Source organism: Wyeomyia smithii, chromosome 2 (assembly GCF_029784165.1).
Source record: "Wyeomyia smithii strain HCP4-BCI-WySm-NY-G18 chromosome 2, ASM2978416v1, whole genome shotgun sequence".
In the NCBI taxonomy this organism is placed as follows: Eukaryota; Metazoa; Arthropoda; class Insecta; order Diptera; family Culicidae; genus Wyeomyia; species Wyeomyia smithii.
In genome coordinates, this window is record NC_073695.1 from 51,243,818 (window position 1) to 51,265,498 (window position 21,681).

At 43.0% G+C, this 21,681-nt stretch overlaps 1 protein-coding gene across 1 annotated transcript in view; it reads right to left on the reverse strand.

Annotated features, from left to right (window-relative positions):
• LOC129726202 (uncharacterized) overlaps positions 1-21,681 on the reverse strand; it is a 74,118-nt gene that overhangs the window by 3,293 nt on the left and 49,144 nt on the right. The window contains exons 4-5 of the mRNA XM_055682942.1: positions 16,114-16,294; positions 13,658-13,787 (exon numbers count right to left, since the gene is read on the reverse strand). Coding sequence (XP_055538917.1) covers positions 13,658-13,787; positions 16,114-16,294 — 311 coding nt within the window. The remainder of the gene's footprint in view (positions 1-13,657; positions 13,788-16,113; positions 16,295-21,681) is intronic.

The window sequence follows — 21,681 nt, forward strand, 5'->3', positions numbered from 1 at the left end:
AGTAACTCTGAGCAATTGATGGGTAGTGCAAGGCCCATGGCGAAATCCAAACTATTTATCTGCAAAAATGATTTTTTTTGAATTATGCAATTTTGGAGCAGCAATTGAAAATTTTAACAAAAAATTCCATTGTGCTTTCAGGCAGATGATTGATTTCCGTGTTGTTTTCATTGAATATCTAGCCATTGATTTATAAAACTCTGAAATAACTTGCAGTGCATCAAAAAAGCCTAAAAGGCTTTGTTCCTTGAGCCGAAATGTGCAGGGATAAGGATGGGAGTATCTTGACAGATGATCGTGAAGTGATCTAAAGGTGGATACAGCACTTCGATGAACATCTGAATAGTGTACAGGCAGGACACTGAACACAGGCCCGTAGGTACCGGGGGGCTAGGGGGGGCTTAGCCCCCCCCACGCGTTCGTATTGCCCCACCACGCAATTTTCTCATGTATGTGATTGATACTAGGTGAAAAAATCCAAAAAAAAATTCTGAAATATTAGCAATAAACATTATTGAATAGTCGCCAGTTTTTTTAATGTTAACGGTATCAGTCAATTTTTTGGTCGAGCAAATATGCCAAAAAGGATAAGTTCTTCAATCTTTTGGTGAGCCAGTATCCTAACTTCCTGCAATATGATCTTGTGATTCATGTTCATGTTCAGTTCAATATATTTTGGCCAGACTTTTCCACATCTCGGCAGCATAACCCAGACCGTTACCTGGCCCGAACAACTCTGTTCCGGTTCGGTCCGAAATAAAATCAGACTATAAAACTAGGCATTCCACACTCTACCTGGTCTGATGGTAGACACTGATCAAACAAAGCCTATCGTAAAATATAGAATTTGGGCTGACGGTTGAATCGCTCCATTCTCTCAGTATTTCTTCACGAATAGATTCTCTCGGTATCGTTGGTTGACATCGGTCGGCGACTTTCGAAGCTGGATTCATTTGAATTTCGTTCAACGATAGGGCTCAAAAGTTTCGTCTTCTCGAAAAAAATTTTTTTTCCGATAAGGTACGCCAGATCTCGACGTTTCATGCATCTTTTAGACATTTGGCATAAAAAAAAATTCGATATCGACCATATCATGAACTTTCACCTGTGCATTTCATCAGTCAGAAAATTGAAACATTGATCGCTTTGAGGGACGTGTTCCCAAAGGCCGATTTAGCTGAGATTTTGCATGGGGACTTTTGAACCCTACCGCTAAACGATATTCGAATGACCTTTTTTCATACATCTCACTGGTCAATTGAAGTGAGTATTTTTACGGCTGGGTATTTGAATACAAGCTCGATATGAATATAAAGTAAATGTACGAAGCTTTTACTCAGTTAGAGTAAAACTAGCTGAACCTGCGTAACAAATTGGTCCCTTGAAACTCAATTACACAATGTAAACCTGCTCATTTGAGTTAGCAATTTGTAGATTTTTTTCCTTTAATAAGGAGGTTTTTAACCACAAGCTGGCTCGCCACTTTAAGACAGAAATGATAAAGTTTATATCCCTGCTTTATTTCCGGGAAATTCCGGGAATATAAACCCGGAAAACCAGATTTTCGGGAATAAGAAAATTCTTACGGGACACCCCTAACGCTTATTTGAAAATAAATGAGCTTCTGAATCTTTAGGTGCTAAAACAATCGAAATGGGACGAAAACTGCAAACGGTATAAGAATTTTAATTTGTGAGTACCCGAGAACTCCGTTGGACGTGTAAAGATCCTTTTTTTGTCGAGCACATAACGGTTTTAAACTGCTTACTCCACAAAAAATAACGTTTTATTAAATAAAAATTCTCTGCCCCCCCACGCGAAACGGAGTAGCTACGGCTCTGCCTGAACAACGACGCAGGAGAATTTGTCGGTGCAGCAAGCGACGGAGATGTGCCAACCCCTTCGATAGGCGAAGTTAATAAGTCTATACGGCGGCTTAGGAACAACAAGGCAGTTGGAAAGGGGCGGTATCGGAGCGAACTTCTCGAGATCGGCCCGGGTAAGTTGGCCAGTTTTCTGCGCCGGCTGATTGTCAAGATTTGGAAAATGAAAAACCCACCGGAGGTGTGAAAGGATGGGGTTATTCGCCCTATCTACAAGAAAGGTGACAAACTAGATTTTGAAAACTACCGAGCGATCACTATTCTGAATGCCACCTACAAAGTGATATCCGAAATAATTTTCCAGTGACTGTCGGTTCACAACGGACCAGATCTTTACTCTGCGGTAGATCCTCCAAAAATGCTATAGATACAGAGTACCAACATTTATTTTATTTCTTCATCGACTTCAAAGCCGCTTATGGCATGATTAATCGTGAAGAGCTATGGAGAATAAATCGACGAGAATGGATTCCCATGGAAGCTTACTAGGTTGCAAAGGCTACGATGGAGGATGTGCAGCGCTGAGTGAGGATTTCGGAGGACTTCGACAAGGTGATGGTCTTTTCGACCTGCTGTACCATATGGTGCTAGAAGGTGTAGCGAGACGAGCGGGAATAGACACGCGAGGCACGATTTTCGTTTTTGGGCATCAAATGGTGAGTTGACAACCTGGAAGGGGCGTCGAACATAACTTCGGCCCTCACAAGTTCCTATCTCACACCTCTACGAGTCATATGATTACACTAAACTGCCGGTTTAAACATGGATACAACTGGTTGGTGTTGCCTGGGCAAAGTTGTCATCTTGGCGCGTAAACCATGTTCCGGCGGTAGAGGAAATGCTTCGCCAACCCGAGCGTCTGTTCACCTAGATGGTGCAGCTCAAAACAGCGTCTGATCTTCATATTAGGCGCGGCTTATCAACGTCCTGGTGGCAGCGTGGGAAGGCCCAACGAGCCGCCCCGGAAAACAACATGTTACAAACAACGTAAGAGATAATACGGATCGGAACAATCGGTATGGACTTAGGCAACGGAATAAGGACTACGATTGGAAACTTGGGACATGGAACCGCAAATCGCTCTGCTTTCCAGGATGCGACAGGATAATCTACGACGAGCTACATCCACGCAACTTCGAAGTCGTAGTGCTGCAGGAGCTTTGTTGGACAGGACTGAAGGTATGGAAAAGCGGGCACCGGGCGGCTACTTTCTACCAGAGTTGTGGACCACCAGTGAGCTGGGAACCGGCTTCATAGTACTGGGCAAGATGCGCCAACGCGTGATGGGGTGGCAGCCGATCAACGCAAGGATGTGCAAGTTGAGGATAAAGGGCCGATTCTTCAACGACAGCATCATCAACGTGCACTGCCCACATGAAGAAAGACCCGACGACGCGAGAAGGAAGCACAGGAATATGCGCAGCAGCTGGAGGCAAAGCTACCCATGCAAGAGCAGCTTGGCGCAGCTACCCTTGAAGATGGCTGGAGGAGCATTCGATCCGCCATAGGTAGCACTGCTGTAGCGCTACTAGGTACAAGGGCCCCGAATCCTAGAAATGACTGGTTTGACGGCGAATGCAAACGGTTAGTCGAGGAGAAGAATGCAGCACGAGCGAGAATGCTGCAACACCGTACGAGAGCGAACGTGGAACGATACCGACAGGCATGGAACAGCCAAAACTCGGTCCTCCGTGGGAAGAAGCGCCAGCTAGAGGACCGAGATCGCATAGCGATGGAAGAGCTGTACCAAGCTAACGACACTCGGAAGTTCTACGAGAAGCTTAACAGCTCTCGCAAAGGCTTCGTGACGCAAGCCGATATCTGCAGGAGCTTGGACGGCAACCTTCTTACGGACGAGTGTGAGGATTCAAAGGTTGAAGCAGCACTTCGAGGAGCATCTAAACGGCGATGCAGTAGAGCGCGAGGACGGTATGGCAACTGACCTTGGTGCACGAGCAGAAGACATCAGGATTCCAGCCCCCGATCTCCTGGAAGTGGAGGAGGAGATAGGCCGGCTGAAAAACAATAAAGCTGCTGGAGTGGACCAACTTCTCAGCGAGCTATTAAAATACGGTGGAGAAGCACTGGCTAGAGCCGTGCACTGGATCATTGTCAAGGTTTGGGAGGAAGAACGAGTACCGCAGGAGTGGATGGAGGGTATTGTGTGCCCCATCTATAAAAAGGGCGACAAGCTGGAGTGCTGCAACTGTCGGGCAATCACTCTGCTGAACGTCGCCTACAAGATACTCTCCAAAATATTCTGCCGTCGACTATCACCATTTGCAAAGCTGTTCGTGGGGCACTACCAGGCGGGATTCATGAGTGCCCGCGCCACCACAGATCAGATATTCGCGGTTCGGCAGGTTATGCAGAAATGCCGCGAATATAACGTGCCCACACATCATTTGTTCATCGATTTTAAATCCGCGTACGACACAATCGATCGGGACCAGCTATGGCAAATTATGCACGACTACGGATTTCCGGACAAACTGACGCGGTTGGTCAAAGCGACGATGGAGCGAGTGATGTGTGTAGTTCGAGTATCGGGGGCACTCTCGAGCCCCTCCGAAACCCGAAGAGGCCTAAGGCAAGGTGATGGTCTCTCGTGCCAACTGTTTAACATTGCCCTGGAAGGTGTCATTAGAAGAGCGGGGATTAACACGAGTGGTACACGATATCGACATTGTGGCTCGGACCTTTGTGAAGATGGCGGATACGTACATCGGACTAAAGGCTGAAGCCAAACGGATTGTACTGGTCATCAATGCATCGAAGACGAAGTACATGAAAGGAAGGGGTTCACGAGAAGACAGTACTAACCTCCCACCTTCTTCTTCTTATTCTTTCTACAATCTCCGCTATCAATGAACCTCCCACCTCGAGTTCAAGTTGGTGGTGATGAAAACGAGGTGGTCAACGAGTTCGTGTATCTGGGCTCATTGCCCAGACAACCAATTTACGTGTATAATGCAAACAGTCATCGCATTGTACGTGCATTTATACGTGGTGGTTACATCGCACAAGATGCTGCTAATGTTGCTTATACGCGCAAAAGTGGAAACGATATGCGTGCATTTCCAAAATATCAAAAAACTTTCACGATGAAAAAATTTCATCTATGCCACTTTAACTGTTAAAGCTTGATAACTTTTACGATTATTAAATGCCACTTTACAAGTTCATATTTGCGATTTGAAACGATACTATAAGCGATATATGAATATAAACTACGGGTTCTTTTATTACTTAATGCGACTTCACAAGTCAACATTAGCAATTTTTTCAGATATTTATGCGATGTTCGCCATGCATTCCTACGTATTGGTTTGTTATAACATGCGATTAAATCACCTTTTAATAAAAAAAAAAAAAAAACTGCGAACAGTAGCATTTATTATTCATTATTTATCCCTTGCTATTCATATTACAAGGAATAGCAAATTACAAATGTCAGTGTTTAATTTTTACCGTTCTTTTCTTTTTCCTTTGGGCACATGCTGTAATATTTGGGTATCCATCCGGACTCGAACCTCGAACTCTTAGATTGTCAAGCAGCATTCTTTCTCCGTGGTCTCGCTGTTGGAAATCTCTGAGTTTTGGTAATAACTTTCTAGTTTGATAGTATAAATGACCAAAAGACATCGTAAAGCATGAATCTAATTAGATCCCGTATTGCGAGTTAGTTTGTAAATTTCTGCGGGAACGTTCGTTGTTTACATTTCGGTTGATGTGTATAGCCGCTCGATGAGCTGTGTCATTTGTTTAAACAAAATTGAGTGATTTTACCGCCTTCAACAACAATTGAAGGCAAGTTCCCAACAAAGATATTATGCTAAGTGGTGCATCATTGATCCGAGTTGTCCGCAGATGGTTTCTGTGGCTAATTTTTTTAAGGAGCAGCTGCTGTGGGAAGTGACTGAATTTATATGTGATACGCTGTAATGCGGATGGTTTTCGATTTCCGCGCATATTCGTCAGTGTATGGATTTACTGCGAGTTTAACCAAACATTGGAGAAGGTAATTGGTTTTTGAATCCGGGTTTATTACCTATTTGTCGCAAAGATTCCGCAAAACAACGTTATATATTTTGTAAGGTAATAATATATCGTAGTATCTTGTGCGATGTAAGCTGTGCAAACATTAGCGGCATCTAGTTATCATAAATTCAGTCGTTTACGGTGTTACAAAATGATGCCTTTTGCAACTAAACATAAGACTTTTGATTTTTGCGTACATATATTCATCACTTTGTGGAATTAACAAAAGATTGAATATAAATGATATGAGTTTATCAGTATTGCTGTGCGAGAATGTTACGCTCATCGCAAGAAGTTCGCAAAACAACACCATATGCAATGAATCACTTGCGTTGCTCATACAGCTATACGATAGTTATGTACCATAGAACTTTATACGAGGTAATCCGTGCAATCTTATGCGATTTTTAGTTATCTAGGCTTGTTTTCATGAATTTAGGCATTAACGGTGATACAAAATGATAGCTTTTGCGACTAAATTTATATGCAATACAATGTGATACGGGAGTTTTTTGCTTTATACGTATAATCATCACTTTGTGGGTTTATTACGAGTTTGAACAGGCATGATATCATTCCGCGTCGAACACTCGACAGAAACGGACGTGCAAAGTGGTCGTTCTATTACAATCCGGTCCGTGTGTACGAATAGCCAAACAAAAGAGTGTATTATTCGCGCTAAAGGCCAACTAGATTGTGAGTTGTGTCGATACGTTCTGTACCAGGCTCACAACTTTGGCTGTATTGGTGCAAAATACCAGCTGCAGTTTTGATCTGTGCACCGTGAATAGATCTTTTTAATCCAAGCCCATCAGTTGACAGTCGAGTCCGTGTCGCTGTGCTGAGTGATCTCACACCCGGCTCACTGCTGGTGGCTGTATTGGTGCTGCTGTACTGGTGCTGCTGGCTGCTTTGGGTGCAGCTTCGAACGATCGGACAACCACTGCTGGAAGGAAGAAGTAAAGAGGTACGTGTTCTTGTCGGCGCTAGTGCGCTACATTTAGCGCAATGGATATAGATCCCTCGCCTCCCGTGCCACCATCCCCGAACCCCCCTGACCCTGACCCTTCTGTTACCCCCTCCCCTGTTCATTCTCCAGTCCCCCCTCGCCCCAGGCTTTACCCGGACGGATCTCAACAGGGCAGCTATACTGTTTATTTTCGTCCAAAGGCAGGAGTCAATTCAAAGCGTTTAAACATACTGCAAATTGCTAAAGACCTGACGAAGGGGTACAAGGCCGTGACCGAAATTTCCAAGGTTCGACCTAACAAGCTCCGTGTCGTGGTCAGTGATCTGGCACAGGCCAATGCTATCGCTTGCTCTGAGCTCTTCACACGCGAGTATCGCGTCTACATACCCGCACGAGACGTGGAGATCGACGGTGTCATAACCGATTCGAGTCTGTCTGTCGAGTGTATCCTAAAAAGCGCAACCGGTTGCTTCAAAAATACCGAAACACAGGCGAAGATTTTGGATTGTAAGCAATTGCGGTCCATGTCTCTCGTCGGCGGTAAAAAAGTTTACACTCCGTCAGACTCGTATCGCGTTACGTTTGCCGGATCTGCACTCCCTAGCCACGTCTCGATCGACCGGGTTCGTCTGCCTGTGCGATTGTATGTACCCCGTGTTATGAATTGCACCATTTGCAAGCAGTTAGGCCACACAGCCGCCTACTGCTGCAATAAGGCACGATGTAGCAAGTGTGGGGAGACTCATGCGGAAGATTCTTGCAGTGTTAATGCTGAAAAATGTATTCACTGTGGGGAAAACCAGCATGAGCTCTCCACATGCCCGGTGTACATGCAGCGCAGAGATAAAATCAAGCGGTCACTTAAGGAGCGTTCAAAGCGTTCTTACGCTGAGATGCTGAAGAAGACCGTGACCACTTCTACCATAACATCGAACCCCTTTGATCTGTTGCCCTCTGATGAAACCGATTCTGACGATTCATCAGCGGGAACATCTTATGCCAATCCTGGGGAGTCTAGGAAGAGGAAAAATGTTTCTTCTCCTAAACTTCCCCGTAAAGGTCCTAAGATTTCCCAAAGTGTAATGAAAAGTACGAACAAACCAAACAGTGCTGCGGAAAAACCGAAGCAAACTCCTCCTGGGCTTGCAAATTTAAAGTCCCAGAAGGAGTTCCCAGCACTGCCAGGAACATCTAAAACCCCAGTTGTTCCTTTTGCACATCCAGTTGAGGAAACAAACTCTGGATTAGTGAAATTTTCTGACATTGTGGACTGGATTTTTGAAACTTTCAATGTACCCGATCCAATTAAAATTTTTCTTACAGCATTCCTCCCAACAGTTAGATCATTTTTGAGGCAGTTGACTGCCCAATGGCCCCTCCTTGCAGCGATTGTATCCTTCGATGCCTAATTCAACTGCGTATATGAAGGATTCTATCTCTGTCTTACAGTGGAATTGTAGAAGTATTTTACCAAAAATTGATTCGTTTAAAGTTTTGATAAATAAAAACAAATGCGATGCATTTTCCCTTTGTGAAACTTGGCTTACTTCAAATATTGATCTCAACTTCCATGATTTTAATATTATTCGCCTTGATCGAGACACCCCATATGGAGGAGTACTTTTAGGGATTAAAAAGTGCTATTCTTTCTATCGTATTAACCTCCCCTCGATTCCAGGCATCGAAGTTGTCGCATGTCAAATGACAATACAAGGTAAAGAGCTTTGTATTGCCTCAATATATATTCCTCCCAGAGCACAGGTTGGGCAACGGCTGCTCTTTGATTTAATAGAACTTCTTCCCTCGCCACGTTTGATTTTGGGAGACTTCAACTCTCATGGCGTGGCTTGGGGTTCCCCATACAATGATAACCGCTCCTCTTTAATCTATAACCTTTGCGATGACTTCGACATGACTATTTTAAACAACGGTGAAATGACACGTATCCCGAAACCTCCAGCGCGCCCAAGCGCTTTGGATCTATCCTTATGTTCGACGTCGCTACGGTTGGATTGCACATGGAAGGTAATCCTTGATCCTCACGGTAGCGACCATTTGCCTATTCTTATTTCAATTAATAACGGGTCAACTCGCATGCGACCAATTGACATTCCGTATGACCTCACACGGAATGTCGATTGGAAGTTATACGAGGAAATGATTTCAAAAGCGGTCGAGTCGATTCAACATCATCCACCACTTGAAGAATACAACCTCCTCGCGGGCTTGATTCTCGACGCCGCGTTGCAAGCCCAAACGAAGAAATATCCCGGCGTAACGATCAAAGAACGGCCTCCCACTCCGTGGTGGGACCAAGAGTGCTCCGATGTCTACACGCAAAGATCCTACGCGTATCTGACCTTCCGGGATACAGACGATGCCGACGACTTTAAACGTTATTCGGAGCTTGATACCAAGTTTAAAAGCTTGACTAAGGCAAAGAAACGCGGATATTGGCGTCGGTTCGTAAACGAGACGTCGAGGGAGACATCAATGAGCACTCTTTGGAACACAGCCCGAAGAATGCGGAATCGCGTAACGGTCAACGAAAGTGAGGAGTCTTCAAGTCGGTGGATATTTGATTTTGCCAGGAAAGTATGCCCGGACTCTGTTCCTGAGCAAAACATTGTTCGCGATGCGTCTCCGGGCCACGACGCGATTGAATCACCTTTTACGATGGCAGAATTTTCAGTTGCCCTCCTGTCCTGTAACAATAACGCGCCTGGGTTAGATAGAATCAAATTCAACTTGTTGAAGAATCTACCCGGCAAAGCCAAGAGGCGCTTGTTGAACTTGTTCAATAAGTTCCTGGAGCAAAATATTGTACCGCAGGATAGGAGGCAAGTGAAGGTGATCGCCATCCAAAAACCAGGGAAACCAGCTTCTGATCACAACTCTTATAGGCCGATTGCAATGCTATCCTGTATCCGGAAATTGATGGAAAAAATGATACTCCGTCGTTTAGACCATTGGGTCGAATCAAATGGTCTACTATCAGAAACTCAATTTGGCTTCCGCCGTGCCAAAGGGACGAATGATTGTCTTGCGTTGCTTTCAACAGATATTCAGCTGGCGTATGCTCGCAAAGAACAAATGGCGTCTGCGTTCTTGGACATTAAGGGGGCTTTTGATTCCGTTTCTATTGACATTCTTTCGGGTAAACTTCACCGACAAGGATTTTCTCCAATTTTGAACAATTTTTTGCACAATTTGTTGTCCGAAAAGCACATGCATTTTACGCACGGCGACTTGGCAACTTTTCGCATTAGCTACATGGGTCTTCCCCAGGGCTCATGTTTAAGCCCCCTTCTTTACAACTTTTATGTAAATGACATCTTCGAATGTCTGGCAAACTCATGCACGATAAGACAACTTGCAGACGACAGTGTAATCTCTGTTACAGGAGCCAAAGCTGCCGATTTGCAAGGACCATTGCAAGATACCTTGGACAATTTGTCTGCTTGGGCTTTACAGCTAGGTATCGAATTCTCTCCGGAGAAGACTGAGATAGTAGTTTTTTCTAGGAAGCATGAACCTGCTCAGCTTCAAACACAATCAATGGGTAAAACGATTTCTCAGGTTTTGGTACACAAATATCTTGGTGTCTGGTTCGACTCTAAAGGCACCTGGGGTTGTCACGTGAGGTATCTGATGAAAAAATGTCAACAAAGAGTGAATTTTCTTCGTACAATAACCGGACAATGGTGGGGAGCCCACCCAGGAGACCTTATAAGGCTTTACCAAACAACGATATTGTCTGTTATTGAATACGGGTGTTTCTGCTTCCGCTCCGCAGCAAACACACATTTGATCAAACTGGAGCGAATACAATATCGTTGTTTGCGTATCGCCTTAGGTTGCATGCAGTCGACCCATACGATGAGTTTGGAGATCTTAGCTGGAGTACTACCATTGAAAAACCGCTTCTGGAGCCTGTCTTCTCGTATTCTTATCAAATGTGAGGTCTTGAACCGTCCCGTGATTGAAAATTTGGAAAGGTTAATCGAACTTATTTCTCAAACCCGTTTTATGACATTGTATTTCAATCACATGTCCCAAAATATTAACCCTTCTTCGAATATTCCAAATCGTGTCGACTTATCAAATACTTCTGATTCTACTGTGTTTTTCGATACATCCATGATAGAAGAAACTCGTGGAATCCCGGATCATTTACGCGTGCAGCAGATCCCCAAAATTTTTTCCAATAAATATCGAAACATCAACTGCGACAATATGTACTACACTGACGGATAACTTCTTGATGGGTCCACTGGCTTCGGTATCTTCAATAACAATTTAACCGTCTCCCATAAGCTCGATAATCCTGCTTCTGTTTACGTCGCAGAATTAGCTGCAATTCAGTACACCCTAGGGATTATCGAAAAAATGCCCACGGACCATTATTTCATCTTTACGGACAGTCTCAGTTCCATTGAGGCTCTCCGATCGATGAAAGATGTTAAGCACTCTCCGTATTTCCTGGGGAAAATACGGGAACATCTGAGTGCTTTATCCGAAAAATCTACTCAGATTACCTTGGGTCCCTTCTCACTGCTCGATACCGGGTAATGAGAAAGCGGACTTTTTGGCTAAGGTGGGCGCAAAAAACGGTGATATTTATGAAAGACCAATTGCCTTTAATGAATTTTTCGCATTTGTACGTCAGAATACGATCATCAGTTGGCAAAATTCTTGGACCAAGGGGGAACTGGGAAGGTGGTTACATTCCATAATCCCCAAGGTATCGACGAACCCGTGGTTCAAGGGGTTGGATGTAGGTCGGGATTTCATTTGCGTGATGTCCCGGCTTATGTCCAATCACTATAGATTTGACGCGCATCTCCGTCGTGTTGGGCTCGGGGAGAGTGGTATCTGTGCCTGTGGTGAAGGTTATCACGACATAGAGCACGTTGTTTGGTCATGCCCTGTAGACCGTGACGCCAGGTCTAGATTAGTAGCTTCCCTGCAGGCCGAAGGTAGGCAGCCGGCTGTTCCTGTTCGTGATGTCTTGGCGAGCCGTGACCTATCCTACATGTCCCTTATATACGTTTTCCTGAAATCCATCCACGCCCCAGTTTAGTCCTATCCCCTTCCGCCTACATCCAACCAAACGACAAGAACACGTTAAGACCCCGGATCCGGAAACAGCAACTAGATCCGCACGATACTCTCAGGCCCCGAGGGAGACAACCCAATATGCCAGTCCGTAATATCTTGGCCCAGCAGCGGAACATATTCAATATGCTGCTTACCTATGGCGATGGAAAACCATCAAACAACAAATCAGTGCTTTTCATGCAAAACATTCTAGCTTAAGTTAGATTTAGTTTCAGCTCGTAGTCGGCAGCGAGGATAAAAAATTTGCTTTTAGTTATTAAGATACTTCAGAAAGTAAGCTACCAGATATAATTGGCGCCGTTAAACATTGAATTGTATTTGTGCCGTGTCAAATAAACTATAGATGAGGAAAAAAAAAAAACAGGCATGATATGAGTTTATGTGTATCACTATGCGAGTATGTTACACTCGTCGCAAGAAGTTCGCAAAATAACACCACGATTAAACACATACGATGTTCATACAGCTATACGATACTGATGTGCCATAGAACTTTATACGAGGTAATCCGTGCAATCTTATGCGACTTCTGGTTGTCTGGGTGGGAGTAGAATTCGTCGCCGCACCAAGTTAACCATCTACAAGACGCTGACCGGTAGTCCTCTACGGGCATGAGACATGGACTATGCTTGTGAAGGACCAACGCGCCCTTGCGTCTTTGAGCGAAAGGTGTTGCGTACCATCTTTGGTGGACTGCAGATGGAAAACGGAGTGTGGAGAAGGCGAATGAACCACGAACTACAGGAGCTGCTTGGGGAGCCATCTATCGTCCACACCGCTAAGATAGTCAGGTTGCGGTGGGCTGTGCATGTTGTAAGGATGTTGGACGACAGCCCGGTAAAGATAGTTCTTGAAACCAATACGTTAGGGACGAGACGGAGAGGTGCACAGCGGGCAAGGTGGATCGATCAGGTGGAAGACGACCTGCGGACCCTACGCAGACTGCAGAGCTGGCGAACTGCAGCCATGGACCGAGTGGAATGGAGACGACTCTTACGTACAGCAAAGGCCACAACACGGGTTGGGACTGTTTGGTAAGGTAAGTAAGGAAAAAATGAAAGATTTTAGTTTCTTTGCCATTCCTGTGAATTTTGGTGCCCCCAGCCACCAACACTTTTCAGAGACTTAAATGAGTTTTCTCGTAAACATAACGTTGGAGCGACGAGCCGGGCGAGCGATTACTATGCGAACTCTCACGCTAACGCGTGTAGGTTATAGCTAGGGGCACCATAATTCACAAGAATGGTTAAAAAGCTATTAAAAAGCAGTTTAGGGCAGCATTTTTTCGCTTTTGTCGACCAGTGTTATTGTTGTATTTTTAAACTGTATTTTTTCGAAGCCTTTTTCGTGGATACTTCGTATGGAATGACCCATATGTAAAAGGCTTTCTTTTAACCTTCTGATTATTTCTCTGATTTCATTGCATCAGCCGAATCAATAAATACGGTGTTTCGGGGAACGCTAGAAAATATGTGGCAGTCAAAAATTTAAAATATTTAATAGCATTGCAAAAGAGAGGCAGCTGAGAAGCAGAAAAATAAGGTAAATTGAAGAGTTATCGAAATACGCGTTTTTGTTTGCAGAAAAATTAACTGATATAACGCAAATATTTGCCAGAGTTGCTCGAACCGTAAATACTCACCAGCCTGGGCTGCGAAATGCAGCGGTGTGTTGCCCTCGTTGTCCGGTTTATTCACATCGATGCCGGGCAGTTGTAGAAAAAGTTCCAAAAAGTTTGTCAAGTTGGTAGAGCAGATATACGATATGGCAGTCTGGAATGCACAGAAACGGGAGAATAATTGGTTTAAAAACTCTATCTGAGGCGAGCCACTAGGCAGCATCGATATTGGAGTGTCATGCGGCGATGAATAAGTAATCCGACTGCAGTAGCCGAGCAAGTAATACGGGCCCGGAATGAAGCATCCAACTGAGGCAAATTGAGAGCAGAGTCGTGGGGCGATGATGCCGCATTCGTACATACATATACTCAGCAAGTGCTAAAAACATAACAACGGTGCAAATATCCGAGCTGCTCGTTGTCATGTTTTATTCAACGTATGGGAAAAGTAAATTTGACGAATGGAAAGGATATGCGCAATAAATGTGACAGATGGTCAATGTAACATTATTTGAATAACTGTTTGCGCGTTTTGGTTCACGGACGAATGTTATCGTTCGTTGTAAATAAAATATACGAATCGATTCGTTCGGAGTCACGCGTAGTAAATACAATTAGCGAATTTAGACTTTGTTTTTAAACTGGCAGAAAAGAACTGTTTATTCCAACAACTTTCTTCCAAGAATTCGCCCCACTGTATCTTATGTGAGCACGTTTCTCATTGATGCAATACCTGACACACTGATAAACAAATGCTGCAAAAAAAAAGTTCAAAGTAATCAAATCAAACTGTAAATTCCACCGGGTAAACATTCCCGGTAAATATAATACATTAACGTTCGAGACATGGCAGTAATGTCGGAATTGCATTAATTTGGAAAGCTTTCCACTACCAACCGGTGTAGGTGTCTGCTAAAAAATGATTAGGAGGAATGCTCGGGCGATCGGCTCAGACAACGGCATCAAAACAAGTCGTGATTCATTTCGAAAAATAACCTCACCGGTTAAACTGTGTTTACACGACGGTTGATATTTTTTCAATCATAAAATTCGCTTGACTCAACAACTAATCACCAGTTTGATTCAATGAGATTCTTTCATCGTAAGCAGAAAACAAGAATGAATTTTCAAACGGAGATTTACTAGCAGAAACACCAAATTTGTGAGTTATGGTTATAAAAGACAGTTGCCAAGATTTTCTATGCATGTGTGCGCTAATTTCCGCGGCACTTGAAGCGAAATTAATACGTTCGGACTGCTATTCCCCACTTTCGCTCGTTGTTTAGTAGCGAGCTGGTTAAGAAAGAAAAACAATTGGAGTTTTTTCCGCAGTATTTTCAAGTGGTTTCGAATAAACCGAGTACTGGGTTTCCGCAGCAAAAATATACAATGACGTGACGTGTAATGCGCCACATCAGTGCGGAAAAAGTTGCCGGAAAAAGCGCGCCTCTTTTCCTGCGGAGGAATGGCGATCGTGATGGTGACGCATGGTTCTTTGATCGTTTACAATCTGAAAATCGTTCGCATCGTTTTTGCACCCTTACAAATAAAATTGTTCACAATGTCGTAGGTATATTCTTTAGCGAACAGTTTCATCGAACAAAAAACTAACGAATGGTGTAATCTAAGAGAGAGAAACGCCGACGAATCGACAGCCATCAGATAGTATTCGTCTGACGCTTTTGCTGATTTGAGGTTGCTGATTATCCCCTGTGGAATGGTGGACACACTTTTAATCATTGTAATTGTCAGTTCTATGTCAAAGGAAAAGCAGTTTCATCTAGTTTTTCTGAGATTGCTTCGGTTTGAGGAGAATGTTGGAAGGTTTTTTGCGTTTGTATGAATAAGATCGCACTCGGAAATTAGATGATTTCATTCAGTGAATGTATTTTGGTTCACCTAGAAATATTCACACTGTGCGAAGATTACACATTCCAGAAGCACTGTACACATTGTGTATTATTTCTAGTACCAAAGGTCAGTGCGGATAAATAGGTTCATCTTGTGGGAAACCGACACGCTGTCGTAATGATGTATGTTTGTTCGTCGCTCTGATACCATCAATTGTCAATAAAGTTGTTGATTTCTATGCCACCGTCCGCCAAAGGACATGTTCCGGTTATCACCGGTTCCTGAGCTTGCCGCTATAACGAATATGACACACACATAAAAACGCAATCCATTAATGCTAGACCCAGTTATTTTCCCATCTGGTATTCGCACATAGCACTTTACCACCCTCGTTACAGCCGTCATCGTCACAACGTTGCAGCCAGTGAAGGATTATGTGCGAAACCGAATCATATGGTAGTGTTTCCGGTTATGGGGCAAAATTTATTGGCCTCAATGAGTGCTGACCGTTCACTCCTCTTTCGTGAGCTATTGAGACCGCTCGAAGCGACACAAGGGAAAGTTCACATATTGTAAATTCATTACATTAGCGTTAGGCATGAAAAAAAATACAGATGGAAAATAATTACCCTTCCACTGCGATCCGTCGAGTTTAGGTTTTCTCGCGAAATGCCATTCTCCAGGATATCCCTGAAGACTTCCTTCAACAGGTGCTCGTTGGCATCGCGCGATGCCCGCAGTAGCGTCGTCACTGTGGGCACCTGTTCCATACTCATCCTTAGGGCTCGAATCCGGGAACTGAGCGTTGGGCTGTAGGAAAATAATTGAAGAGAAGCAATAAGTGATAGGCTAATAAAAATGAACTGTCCGGTGCGAAACAGGACACCCTTTACAAAAACAATATATTCATTACCGCAAGAACAGCAAGTGACATTTGATTATGCTGCGTGTTATTTGTTCTTATTCAAACTAGTTTACTTTGAGATATGTTTTCATTATATTTTTAAACCCCCGAATTCGTTTTTTTAGCAACCTCTCTTGCAGTTGCTGCAATATATGCTCAAGTAAAGTGCATGATGACGACTAGCATTTGGACTTTGTATGATGAAATAATCTCCTCCCCAGCTAGTGAGAAAGTGAAAACTATACGCAAGCCGATGCTCTTCGGTTAACCGCCTGACACATGGCTGTGTCTCGGGGCCAGTCAGTCACCGGTGGAAGCATTGCTGCACTACTAGAGAGAGTTGCAGTTCTAAATATAGTTTACAAATCAAGATGATTCTAGCTGCACACAGCACAGCACTTTGCACTTTTACGCGGAACTTCACTTCGTTAGCGCATAGAGGACCAAGGTGAATGACTGACGGCGGCTGTTGTTTAACCCATTAACCTAGCCGGTGAATATCAGTGTACTATTTGAAACAACAGCGGTGGAATTTGTAATTGTGACCGTATGGCGCGCAACAAACCATTATTGCCGGCTGGTGTTTCACGGAAGGCAAAATTTGTTTTGACCCGATGACTGGGCGGCTGATCCCGTGCGGTAAGGAATGTGTAACATTGTGTCGGCGGATGGGTGGGCAGGATATCATAAATTAGGCCTTCATGGTGGAATTTTGAAACTCAGCTGTGATCAAAAACTCAAATTAGAAACTATGTTATTTCAAGTGGTAACATGCTATTGGGTAGTTACCGGGGCCAGTACGTGTTGAAAACCTTCAAATTGTGTGAACATTAGTTGCACTTTGGCATAAAATTTAACCGGAAAGATCGTTTTGTTTCAGCTAATCTGTATTGATAATCAGTTATTCCATGGCATAGCTAACTTGCTAGCATAACATGAGCCGGTTGATTAGGTTAGATATAGTTTATATAATTAAGGTAATTAAAGCACGCTTTCATGCGCGAGAGAAATCTCCGCAGCTGATTAACCTGATGAGACGTTCGAGGAGGCTTAGTTCGACTTTTTTTACTGTTCCTGGGTTGATACTACATATTTTAATTTTAATATACTACCTACAAAAGCATACGCAACTTATGTTACAGGAATGAATAAATTGTGAATTCTACAAGGGATGACAGTTGTTGAACATGTTATTTTGTTTTCGAGCATGATCTCTCTTGTGTACCTGAACTCAAAAATTTTATTTATATATTCACTTGAATTTCCAGTCATTAATTGTCCACTAAGTGCACGATTTAAGTCGTTTTGTGGATTATAATGGGTTTCGAATACAAGTTAAACATTATTTCAATAATAAGTCAACAAATTTTGAATTTCCTATGTCTTATACCTGTTGACCCTACACCAGGTGCGCAACTAAGTTCTCGCTATTTGCCAGTAGCAAGCGCTGGTCAATTTTGACGGATCTAAAACGTGATGAATTAAGCTGAGACATATATGGTAAACAAACCGCTTTGATACGTTAATGACTTTATTATGGAGTCATATACTTTTAAGTTCATTAAGGCAGACAATGTGTGCAGCAGGGGAAGCGAAAAATAAGCGAAATGGGAATATGATACAGATTTGGAAAAATATAACGCATCCCGACGGGACTTTTAGCAGTGTGAAAATAAAAAGGTATTCGATCTTTCGGTAGTAGAATTAATTGGAAACATAACCTATTCTCAATATTCAATTCCATTCTACTAAGACGCACAGTAAGAAATTTATTTGTGTGAAAATAGCTGATTTTGTGCCAAACAGGTTGCTATTTTCCTCACTATGTGGAAAGAACGGAGGTAAAACTCACCGTGCAGTTTTTGACGTAGGACTACGTTTTCGTTTTCTATACTAGATTACACTTTGTGAAATTTAAAACGAAACTGGCAAATGTTGCGTCAGATTTCAAACGATTATACCGACCGAACGACTTAATGCACCTTAGTCATTTATATGTCGGTGGATAGATAAAATGTGTAACAATTTTTTGATATAATGTTCAACATTGTTGCTTTACCGCTTAATGGTGGAAAAAGGTGAAAAGTTCCAAGGTCAAGCTTTCCCATACATTTCCCTCGTTATTGGCTTGCTTACCGAGCAAAAGCAAAGCAAAGCCTTGGTGCTACATTCCGTATCGGAACTCGACCTTCTGTTTATTATACACAGACTTCGCAGCCAACTGTTGAGTGTACAGGACAATTGCGGGGCTAGCGCTACGATCCTACTGATACTAACAGTCTCTCCCGAGCCGAGACTCGAACATACGACGACTGGCTTGTTAAGCCAGCATCGTACCTCGAGACCAGCTGGGAGAGCTTCCCGAGCACAGATAACAATAACATGGACGAAACAAATTCCACTACCTACATATTTTGACTCAACAAAGTGTTTTGGTTTGTTCCTCTTTCTCCAAGCTGTGTGGCCACGCCTTAATGGCAAAAATCTACGCTGAACTCGATACAAAAGACTGCGTGTAGAAATTTCAGCTTCAGTCTAGTTTGTCACACAACAGCAAGTGGAGTATAGCTGTTAGAGGTACGCGACATTGAGAAACGAGAGCTGCATACGAGTCAACTTCCAGGCACCGCGGAGCATGTTACCTTTATTTTGCTACGGCAGCAACAGTTACCATCGTACGCTGCAGGAAATTTTGCTGGCACAGCTACTGGAGGGCATAGCGGAGAGCAAATTTTATGCGCAGCCAACAAAATATTCAATACTACCGGTGGTGGTGCGATCATCAGCGCTCTATAGCACACATTTCGAGCTAAAGATTATGATATCGGTTCTTTTCAGAACTATAAATACTTGAAGATAACAGTTATGAGAATTTTTACAACTACTTCTAGTGTAAAATTTTCATGTATTCATGCATCGTTAGTTTTACAATAACGACCATCAAATAAAAACGGTAGTGTTACCTATGAACAGTTTATTGCAGCATATAATGTATACATTTAGTCCTACGTCACCATTTCATACAACCTCTAGGGCTGTATACCTTGCAATATTTTTCCAACATACGCGCTGCGCGTAGAAATTTTTTGCAGAACATTTTTTTATTCTGCGTTGTGCTGTTCTTCAGACGCTTACAGAAGAAACCAACATAGACTAGAGTTTTATCGTAGAAAATGTGATGTCCTTTCGTGTGAGCAAGCTCAGTGATGCAGTGTGAGCACAGTGTGTTAGCAAGCTCCTCGGACACAAACGACCAACTGCTTTTGACGTGGGACTACGTCTTTTTTTATACTGGTATATTATCTGTAAAATTGAAAATGAAACTGGCAAATGTTGCGTCAGATTTCAAACGGTAACAATAGCATAACCACATAATGGATACCAATAACCAATATGTTGTTGGATAGATAAAACGTTGAACAATTTTGTAATACGCTAGTGATCATTATTTTTTCATTGCAAAGCGGTAGAAATCGATAAAAAGTGTCAAGGACAAATTTACGCTAACAATCAATCACATGCGAGCATTCCTAGCACAGACTACATGAATAGACACCAACAACTCCCTGTGTAATTCTATGTATCAATATAAAAAAAATTGACAGTCTTCCCGTCCTAATGGGTCAATTTATGTTTGCTTCCATGAACCTAGACGAATTTGATGTCTCGAAGGTAAAGGTTTTTCGAAAAGTTTGAAACAACCCCTTTTCTTGAACAATTTATAAACCTGCTGTTAGAGTGTAATAGAAACTGATGTCTTGAAAGAAAACATGCTGGTAAAAGCAACATTACCGCAGAGCAGTGATGGAAACGAAATGAATATGATGCAATCGTCGTTTATTCTCCACATGTACTTCATGAAGTTTACAGACCGCTACTAAACTTGAATTCTCTCATAATGAAATGATGAAATGGTGCATAGGTTTCTGAGAGAAAACAAACATATGACTAGACTATATCAGCTCTGAGAAGCGACTCGCTCGTCGCGTTTGTCTCTCCATATGCCGGTCGTTAGGGGAAGAAAGGATAGCAACAGGAGAATATCATGTCGCCTGAGCAGCAGCAGAGGTGTGGTGCGGTTAGAGGGAACGTTTGGGGGAGAGACTACTTCGGCAGCGGTTGAGTTGAGCGAGAGTAAGAATTACAGTAATTAGTGTTTAGTCCCACGTCACCATTTCATACATCCCTAGGGCTGTTTACCTTGTAGTATTATCAATTAGGTGCGTATTCTCTTCTCTTTTACACGTCGTTGATGCCAAATAATCGTCATTTGCGGGATCGTTAATTCTCTGTTATTCAATAAAAACGGTGGTTGAAGCGCATCGAGAGTTGAAAAAGCGTACAGAAATGCTGTTCTAAGTGAAACAACGCACGGTGATTGGTTCCGTCACATAAAAGATTTTGACGACTGTTCACGTAAAGCAAGGCCAAAATCTTCGAAGACGCTGAATTTGAAGAATCACTCGACGAGATTCCTTGCCAAACGCACCAACAGCTTGCTCTGCTATAAGGAGTTACCCTCCATGCTACTTCCAAGTGATTGCATGATTTGGGAATGATTCAAAAGCAAGAAACTTGGGGATCTAATGATTTGCAGCCAAGGGACGTTGAGCATCGTTTTTTTCACCGTTGCCAAAAAGGAAGGGTATTTTTTATCGTGACGTGTGATGAAAATGGGTTCACCACAGCAACCTTAACCATTATGTACTCGGAAATTTCAATACAAGTAAGTACTCGGTAGGGTATCTGGGTACTCTCCAAAATTAAATTCAATTTTTGATAGATTTTCGATCTTAACCTGTCAATAGATTGGAAAATTTTTCTATTATATGATACGGGACCGCAAAGAGCCATTGGTCTCCATATGGTTCCCGTAAATCCGGATCTTCGGAAACAAGTTCAAGATGGGGAATCTACTCCGTAATGGCCATCAGATAGACTCAAAATTAATGAAAATCAACTCCTGGAGTGATTTCATGAATTTTGATACCAATGTTGGTCGGTTTTTCGACAATTGTACTAATTTGTCTGACCGGAACATGCTCCCGAAGATCCGGATTCACAGGAACCATACCTGGTAACTGGCTCATGTCGGTCCCGGATTCTGAAAGTAGACAGATTTTCTAATTTTTTGACGGGCCAAGATCGAAAATCGGTCAAGAAATAAAAAAGCAAGAAGCATTTCATTTTGTGGGTACCCGGGTACCCTGCCGAGTACTTATGGAGTAAAAAAATTCGAAACTTTCCCCTTAGACCCCCCTTGCTGCTGTAAACAGTCTGATGATGGAAAGTG